This window comes from Pterocles gutturalis, unplaced genomic scaffold (genome assembly GCF_000699245.1).
Source record: "Pterocles gutturalis isolate BGI_N339 unplaced genomic scaffold, ASM69924v1 scaffold38843, whole genome shotgun sequence".
Classification (NCBI taxonomy): domain Eukaryota; kingdom Metazoa; phylum Chordata; class Aves; order Pterocliformes; family Pteroclidae; genus Pterocles; species Pterocles gutturalis.
In genome coordinates, this window is record NW_010121827.1 from 2,039 (window position 1) to 11,906 (window position 9,868).

The window sequence follows — 9,868 nt, forward strand, 5'->3', positions numbered from 1 at the left end:
TTTTGCAGTCTGGAAACTAAAATAGTGAGGCCAATCACCAGAAGTGGTGGTTCAAAGTTGTCAGACTTTTGGATATTATGGCTCAGGGGAAAAAAAAAAAAAACACAAACAACCAAACAAAAACCACCACCACAAAAAAGGCCTAAACCCCAAACAAACAAAAAATCCCACACCAAACCAAGAAGCTTGGAAACCAGAGAACATCATCCACTGTGTCTGTCTCCAGTCTTCTGTCTTTAACGGGCTTCTGAGAAGCTTGGAGAAAAAGGAAGAGCCCAGCTCTCCCTCTGTTCCTCTCTCCCAAAAGTATCCATTTCCAATCTAAAACGGACAAATTCTTGAAAAGATTACTCTTGGTAAGTTCCCTAACCATAAAATTCGACTACTCCTCCTTTTGACAGTCCTGTAAACTCCAGAAAATTATTAGTTGACTACACACCTGGTCTCCCAAATGAGGAAGTGTTAGATAAAAAGTGTCAGTAATATTTGTTCCCTTAATCAGTGCCTGAGAATTACAGGCCATCCTATGGAAGGGGAACTTGACAGTTACAGAGCCATATGCTGAAAGCAGCTGTTCTGGTGACAAGAGCTCAAAGACATGCTGTAAAATCTGTTGATATATTTGAAAGCTCATTATGTTGATCATAGGAGCAATGTAAACACTATTGTCTACTCAAGCAATCTTAGATAACTTCTGTCAGAATAAACAGGCCTTCAGTTTGTTGTTGGTGGTAGTGGTAGAGTTTTTTATGTTTGGGTTTTTTTAAGCCGTAATCAGTAAAAAGCACCTTGGAACAAAATCTTTAAAGTAGCTGTGCACAGATGTACCTTCTCAGAGAAAGCACTATTCCTCAGGGACAAGTTATTCTAGACTGAATCTGGCATAAAATTTAGATAGGTATTTTCTGCAGCTCAAAGGCTCCCCACAACATTTTTCTCTTCCCACAGCAACTGAGATTTCAATTCCGCTCAACACCCAATTCATCTTTTACGTTCATGCACCTAAGGGCTACTTGCCTGGAAAGCACATGGAACTTGAAGAGCAGTTTTTACATAGAACTAAATGCGACTCTGTTGACATAAGCTTGCTCACATCCACACAGTGTCTGAGCACTCACAAACTTCTGCCCTATCATCACACTAAAGGTACAGGTTAATATTACTATGAAGCCAAGCTATCACCAAAGAGAAGACAACCACTTCAGTCACATGTTGCCCCTCATTAGGATTCACCAAATACTTCAGGAAATTAAATTAATCTCTTCTAGGAGTAGAGGAACAACTACTTTTCTGTAGTTTTGTGCTGATCTTCAGGACCAGGCAAGAACTGACATGTCACTGGTGGGTTAAAGGAAGGAGCAAGCCAATAAATAGCTCTAACTGTACCATCAGACCACTCCCTAGAATCAGGGCCCAAGCTAACACAGTGAAGCCAGTATCCTCTTCTGTGAACCTACATAGGCTGATCGGATATAGAAGGTCTCTTCTAAAAGAGGCAAGCCTGAGCACTCCTGCCTGATCTACTCAGTTTATGGCAGGAAAAGAAGAACCGCCAAACAGCAATGAAATATTCCATTATTTTTTTTTCCTTTTGTGACAAACTTCACACAGTGCTGTAGCAGAAACTCTTTCATCATTTATATATTTACTCTTTATATTTCTGTCTCCATAACAAGACCTTTTCTGCACTTCACTAAACACTCATCTTAGTGGCAGTCCACCTCTTTTTTACCCTTCCCTCCTCCTATTTTTATTTTCATAGAATCATAGAACAGTTTGGTTTGGAAGATGACCTAGTCCAGTCCCCCACCATGGGCAGAGACACCTTTCACTAAATCAGGTTGCTCAAAGGTCCACCCGACCTTACCTTAAACACTTTAATTGCATATACATCATATGTCACATTGGCTCTACAACACATTAGTGATTCATCGTAATGTGGAATGTGCAAACTACAAAATGCATGTCTGGCCGTAATGACTAGCTTTTGGTTTAGGTTTTTTTAAAACTTCAGTTACCTTTAGCAACCAAATATCAGCTGAAATTCCTATACTATACTTGCAGGCTCTTATAGAACCTGACATTTTGCCCTTTATATACCTAAGGGAGACAGAAAACAATTTATCTTTTTACTTCTGAACTCCTGCTGTTAATCTAGAAGACTTACTCACTTGACAACAATAAAGTATCAGTAAAATCAACCTTAGAAGGGTACATTTTCAATAGTACCTCTGGCACTCACTATAATAAAGAGGTGCAACAGATGCTCTGGAGAGGCTACTGTTTGTGAAGCTATTGCAACACATACATTTAAACAACTGACAGCAGTGCTTGAAGCACAAGGAACAAGGGGGAACATCCGGAGTGAATGCACATTTCAATGCCTTTTGTCATCATGCACATAACACACAGAATTACAGCCGCAAATTACAGAACATGAAGGGCATGAACATCCTCCACACCTTTAACTACCAACATTCCAGTCCATTAATAAAATTCATGAGCATACAAGTCTTCCTCAACTCAGATGCACATTCCCCTTCTTGTGTACACGAAATGTAACATCACAAGAAGAAAAAGGGAACTATGTTTCATAAAAGGCAAGCCCATTGACCACACATATAGTTACCAACAAACTGCACCTCCTCTGCCTTTCTCATGACGGTTTGGCTTCTTCCAAATGATGAGAGGTGACGAGTGGTGTTCCGCAGGAGTCAGTATTAGCACCCTCGAGTGCACCCTCAGCAAGTCTGCTGATGACACAAGCTGTGGGGTGTGGTGGACACACTGGGGGAAGGGATACCATCCAGAGGGACCTTGACAGGCGGGCCAATGCAAGCCTCATGAAATTCGAGAAGGCCAAGTGCAAGGTCCTGCATGTGGGTTGAGGCAATCCCAAGCCCAAATACAGGCTGGGAGGAGAGTGGATAGAGAGCAGCCCTGAGGAGAAGGACTTGGGGGTATTGGTGGATGAGAAGCTCAACACGAGCTGTCAGTGTGCGCTTGCAGCCCAGAAAGCCAACCGTGCCCTGGGCTGCATCAAAAGAAGCATTAGCAGCAGGTCGAAGGAGGTGATTGTCCCCCTCTACTCTGCTCTTGTGAGACCCCACCTGGAGTACTGTGTTCAGCTGTGGGGCCCCCAACATAAAAAAGACATGGACCTGTTGGTGAGAGTCCAGAGGAGAGGCGTGAAGATGGTCAGAGGGCTGGAGCACCTCCCATGTGAGGACAGGCTGAGAGAGCTGGGGTTATTCAGCCTGGAGAAAAGAAGGCTCCGAGGAGACCTAATAGCAGCCTACCAGTACCTGAAGGGGGCCTACAAGAGGGATGGGGAAACACTCTTTATCAGGGGCTGTAGTGGCAGGACAATAGGTAATGGTTATAAGTTTGAAAATGATAGATTTATAGTAGATAGTAGAAATTTTTCACTGTTAGGGTGTTGAGACACTGGAACAGGTTGCCCACAGAAATTGTGGATGCCCCCTCCCTGGAGGGGTTCAAGGCCTGAGTGAGCAACCTGGTCTAGTGGAAGGTGTCCCTGCTCATGGCAGGGGGGTTGGAACTCGATGATCTTTAAGGTCCTGTCCAACCCAAACCATTCTATGATTCTGTGATATCTTACAATGCTGCCGGTATGTTTGTTTTATTGGCAAAATTTCTCTTAATGATAAATTGAGCTACTTTTCCCAACCAATTTAAATAAAAGCTCTGTTTCCTCTCCAAATATTCAAAGTCAAGGCAGCCCACCTTCAAAAAAAAACCAACCCTACTTTTGAATGAAAAAAAAAAATGTAATGTGTGACTTCTCATAAGAACACTTTCAGCCAACATCCAAATAAATTTTAATTTATTCCTGTATTTGTCTGTTCAAATTATGGACATTCTGTTCACTTTGATACATCAGTCTGATGGGGAGATTTACCCTTCGATTTTTCAATTATTATACAGTCCATGACAAGCAACAGTGAAAACGATGTTTGGTTTCCTAAAAGTAAATCTGGTCATGAGGCAACTCTTGCAAGTCTTCAGGTTTCTGAATGAGTGCCACTGGCTCTGCATTTGCCTGGGGCTGGCTAAACCTTTCCACCCTGGCTAGGTTGTCATCAAAGGCCTTCCCAAAATGACTCCTGGCATTTCAACACTTTGTAGCTCTGACAGCGAGAAAAAGAATGTCCTCACTTGCAGCTTTCATGTAGTCCCATGCACAATAATATTCAAGAATGTGCAACTTTCACAAACATGAATGCAATGAATCACCTTGCCTTCTTCCACAGTCAGCGTTCACATGGATAGCTACTGTTTCCTATTAAAATACTCAAACGAGGTAAAGAACATGGACACAATTCAGAATCTGCATCTGCTGTTTACCTCTTCTGCTGCCAAATTAGCTTTCTATATTCATTTACATGAATCATTCACATACCCTCACAGCAACCACTTTTAAGAAAGTGGTGTTGGACCAACCTCACCATCACCCTCAATTCTAGTTCCAGACTACTATACCCTAGATGTCCGGTCCCCACTGGACAGTTGGGCCAGTTTACAGATGACAATCTGGACTGTCATTCTAAGATATAAAACTTAACACACTAACATGTTGCCACCGCAAACAGCTGTGTCAACTGTAGAATGAAGTCCGCAGCAGAATTTCAACTACCCTAGAGAAACCTTTTAATGCTGGGTTCTATGATTCCATCTCTTACAACAGGGAACGCAGGGAGCTGTGGGTGGCTGTGATCAACCTCCAACAAAGTTAATTTCTCCATTCTTTTCTTCACCGCATCACAATCTGTGAGGCAGAGCTTAAAAGTCTCGGATCCCTTTCTTCTGTCATCCCATCAACATAAATTTCAAAGGAGTTACAGCTATGCTTACATCTATCCTACAAACAATCCACTGAATTAATGTTTTTGCAGAACCCTTAGATTATAAAACATTAAAGATGGTGCCACTGTAACACCAACAGAACAGGCTATGCTAGAAAAGTGAACCAGTGCTGCAGTAAATGCTCAAAGCTTCCATTCTGGTCTGGATATTCATCTAGTATTTAAACACAGCAGAGCACTGTCTCACCACTCAAGAGAATACCATGGACTGGTAATCAAACTGTGTGAGCAGTATATCCAGAGTCATCTGCTGAACTTCTCCTTGCTACATTTAGCATTCAGATACAAGGACAAGTCCACCTCTGTCAATTAGAAAGCTGTTGAAAGTACTGCTGTGGCAACTAGTAATACCGACCACTTTTTAAGCAATGGAAAAAATTCAGTTCATGTTTGTGAAATCCACAAGTTGGGCTGACCAATCCAACCTCTATACACTCTACAGAATTATGTATTTTTAAAGCATGTTTTGACACAAAAAATAAACACAGACAGCAAATGGGATTGAGGTGAGGTCATTCCTGAAAGGAAGCAGGAAAAGCAGATAGATGGAGTATGTATTGAGTTCCCCCAACAATGTCTATTCAGGAAGCGGCATGTTCAGATGGGATATAATAATGAAAGATCTTATTTGACTAGGGAAGGTACACTATGCATTGTTCAAGAATAGAGGCAAGAATTCAAGCTGCAATCACATTTACTTCTAGATTTTCAATCAGAAATTCGTCAAGCGGAGGAAGAGACATCATTACATATTCGTTCATAAAACAGCCTGTAAACTGACAAAAACAAAAGATTAAGTTTCAAAACCTAGTTCTCTTCTGTTTTCTGCTACATTTAAACAATTCAGACTGTCTTCCACATTGTTTCAAACCGTATTATGTTTTTGGTCAATGTTACTGGGTATTTTGAAAAGTGCCTATCTTTCAAATCACCTATCTGTTACAAACCATGGTCACCACTGCACCTGTTGAAGCTCTTGGCTTACAGAACGGATGTCAAGTTATATCTCAACCTTCCACTGCAATCAAAAGAAACGCCAAAACCTAATCTAACAACACAGTATGCATATTTTTGAATATATGAGATTGAATATCTCTCCCTTGAGGTTGTATGAGGTTTATGACAATAAGCTTTCCCCCTACTTTAATGTATGAGTAAAATATGCTTTTTTAAAAAGAAGGATCACTCTTTTGTTATAATGTAAAAGAAATGCAAGACAATATGTGTATTTAAAACACTAAAAAGGGATAATCTGCTCCCAAGTAATAGGAAAATAACTAATACTACATTGATCAAGTTCTAAATTCACTGTGACAACTACCAGGCTCCAGGATTTAGAGAGTTTTTATACATACCATCACACTAAGTCACATCCCTGATATTATATTATTAAAGAGTATGCTCAAGTTGCAGTGACTGAACTATAACATGCTGCTCCACATTAAATTCAGGTTTTCACATTTCATTTTTTTGGTGCAAAATACACAATATGATGGGAGTTTTTTCGGTGTACATCTACTCTTATGATTGCATAGTATTTGAAAAAATAATCTTTTTGCAGTTTGGTACTCAAAACACAAGAAAAATATTGCTCTAAATGGAACAAACCATAGAGAAAAATGCTCTCAAATTTAAGAAGTGGATATTCAGTGCTACATTTATTTGGTACCTGGGATTCTGACCTGTATCAGAGAATGGCTCCAGAGTTTTTCATCTTACTATTTTATCTCCCTAAAGCCAGAGGCTTAGAACACAGAAACTGCTGAAAAAAAAAAACATCCTTCCAATTTGCATTTCTTTCCTTGTCCAGTTTTAATCTATTTCAGCTAACACCACTTACTCAAACTCCTGGGTTTTGTTCCCACCATAATGTATTTATACAGAACAATTACAACCTCTCCCACACATCATATTTTGCTGAGATAAAAACAACATTTTGTTTTACATACAAAGCTGTCTTTGGAAACACTGTAGCTGCTAGTCTGAATTCCGAAATAAAGGTGGTCTGAACACCATACAGAAATCCAGAGTCTTACTAAGCTCTCTTATAACAGCTTTTCCACTCCCCCTCCCTACAAAAAAAATAGGTGATGGAATTATCTGAAAAACCAACCTGCATTTTCTCTCACCCACATCTCACCAGTGGCTCAGTTACTGGTGAATAAATTATTATAGGTTTTTCCTACCTTCTGAGATTTGCAGCTGGGAAGATATCAAACTGTGACAATAAGGATTATCTTTTAATCATTCAAGACTGAAACATACCTTTTAAAATTTCATACCATTTCAATTTTTCTAGTATATCGGTTCTACACGTGGACCCTGCTCAAGACTGACAATGTCTTCTGCATAAGGCACCACCAATCAGCTTGGATATGAATCCATTAATCCTAAAATACACCATTTCCATTTAAACTACAAATGCAGATTAAGTACAACCATCTGAAAAGCACACTGTAAAAGGAAAATAGCAACTAATGTCTTACCTTGTCCTAAGAGCCACCCAAGCAGCATCAATGTCAGCATACAGATTCTTTTCTGTTGGCTTCCCAGAACTTGCACCATATCCAGAATAATCATACGAGAATATGTTGCAATTAATCCGTGAACCCAGTCCTATGTAAAAGCTGCTCATCTGACCCAAGTCGACAGCATTTCCATGTGAGAAGAGCAAAGTATACTTTGCATTAGGCGAGCAACGCACAAACATACAGGCAATCCTGTTACCTTTACTTGTTCTAGTCATGAAGCACTCAATGGCATCTTTTTCTCTGGAAGAATATTGCCAGTCTGCTCGCTCTGAGAGATGTAAAGTCCAGCGACTACCGCTCTCATCACACATCAGTGTGTATGTGGGATCAGGAGGTAAGAATGCCAGTTTGGAGGCAATTTTCCCTGGGCACGGTGGACAACAGAACAGGCAACACAGTTCACTAAAGGAAAGATTATTCATCTTCTAGTCTGAAACAGGAAGAGAAAATGCTGTAAGTTTCTAGTTACAGTCCTATATAAAAAAAGAAAAAATAAAAACTCATGGAAACTGTAAAGGCCTCTCTAGAAAAGAATACATAATTGTAGTGGAAACATTGAACAAAACATAGAATTAAATATATATGTACATTTCTATACAATAGCTTATTTAATATTACTAGCTACTTTAGAATGACCATATGAAAGAAGAGTGATAACTCTAAAGCCTTACCAGTTATTAAAACTAAAATGTGATTACCCAGGCAAAGAATGAGTTCTGCAGTTTCTCTGGAGGAAATGAAGTCCCTCATCTTAAGCCATTAAGAGAAGCGTTCATCCCATTGACAAATACACAGGTTACAAAGAACAGTTGAAATATGTCACAATGCTTGCAGGATACTATTGCTATGCTGATCTCTGCAGTCAAAAATCACTATAGCATTTCCTAAATACAGAGAATATGTATTGTAATCATGAGTTATGGGGTCCTTCAAGTAGTATCAGCAGTATGGAAGGTGTATGAAGGTCAAAACTTAGAAGGCAAACCAAGATGTTCCTGCTGGCTTAGCAAACACTGTAGACCTTCAGTACACTAAAATCCAGCCATTAACTCTTCCTTGTTCCACATACTGGCTGACATAAATATTTCCAAACCCTTCAAAAAAAATATTAGCTAAGGTTTCGTGTATTACACCCAGGAATTGGGATTATATTAATGACATGACTATTTTCAGTCCATGATTTAACAAAAACATTCCAAACCAAATGCTCTATCACAGTTATTTGGCAAATGAGTATAATCTGTTACCAGTTCAAAGCACTGGTTGACACAGTGGGGGAGAAAAGTAAACACACAAACATCTAAAGCAAGCTAGGTGAAGACACAGTTGCCCTGAAAAGCAGGTGTTGTGTCCTCTTAATTTACACCAGGGAGAAGGGAGGGGAAAAAACCATCCTTTGGTATGACAATACTTTTTCTCAGAGGTAGGAAGAACAATGAAATCTGCCAAGAGCCATGCTGGAAACCAGTACACATAATTATTTACACTACTTCCATTGTGTTAAGGCATTGACACTTAATCCCAATTTAAACAACTTTTCCATACGAAATCTATCTACAGATCTCAAGCTCAGTTCCTGCCAGGCTACTGCACTTATATTTTCATGTACCAGCTTTGACCACTAGATCCAAGTTTACAAATGTGAACAAAACAAACTGATTCCTGATGTCCAGAGTCCCATGTCATTTCTGAAATACTTGGGTAATCCAATAATAAAATCCTACTGCTAACTATAATACTTGGCAATATTTAGATCATATTTCAAAGTTTGTCCTCTTACTTGTATACAAGCATAGTGTTCATGCCTGTATAAATTTCTCTTTAGAAAAGCTTCAAGGACACTGCTGTAAGAACTGCTGAAAACAGATCACAGAACAACTACCCATATTCTGGATGCGTGAATGGTCTCTTACCTGTGTTAGAGTATGAATGCACACTCCGTACAGTTTTACATAGAGAGTACTTGCAGAGTAGTAAACACAGTCAGTCACAGCAAGACAGTCCGATAAACAGCATAAGCATTCTTGGAATACTACTCCTCTTTGTAGGGCACAAAACCCCATTTTTTTGCCAAGACTGCTACAGCCAAGTGCCTTCATCCCGAGTCTCTAGTTTTCTTCAAAATAAAGGGAAATCACAGATTCTTAGATATGGGTGACCAACACTACCAGTTCAGAGGAGATGGCAGGAAGGGTGTACTGATCACCTCCCATAAAAAGGCAGATTGTCTCTTAAATTAAGATCCTGAATAAATGACCACATTTCTGCCAGCTAAAGAAAGACCAACGTCATGTATTTATGTAATCAGCATAACTAGTCACTCAAATTTGGAATACCTCATCTGCTCCCTGTCAGATGAGATTATCTGGACATTAAATTTAATTTTAACCTGCAAGTCAGGACAAGAAGTGCAAGAGGTCTATGGAAGGGCTCAAGGTATTGGCAAAAGTC

At 39.7% G+C, this 9,868-nt stretch overlaps 1 protein-coding gene across 1 annotated transcript; it reads right to left on the bottom strand.

Annotated features, from left to right (window-relative positions):
* Positions 1-7,368: 7,368 nt before the first annotated feature.
* On the bottom strand, positions 7,369-7,844 carry LOC104457769 (alpha/beta hydrolase domain-containing protein 17B). The gene has a single exon (XM_010077361.1). It carries the CDS (start codon positions 7,837-7,839, stop codon positions 7,369-7,371), a length of 471 nt encoding a protein of 156 aa, XP_010075663.1. The 5' UTR covers positions 7,840-7,844.
* Between the last annotated feature and the right edge of the window lie 2,024 nt (positions 7,845-9,868).

What these genes read in the sequence shown, in the direction of transcription:
- LOC104457769 (XM_010077361.1), bottom strand. Translation starts at nt 7,839, where the DNA reads ATGAATAATCTTTCCTTTAGTGAACTGTGTTGCCTGTTCTGTTGTCCA.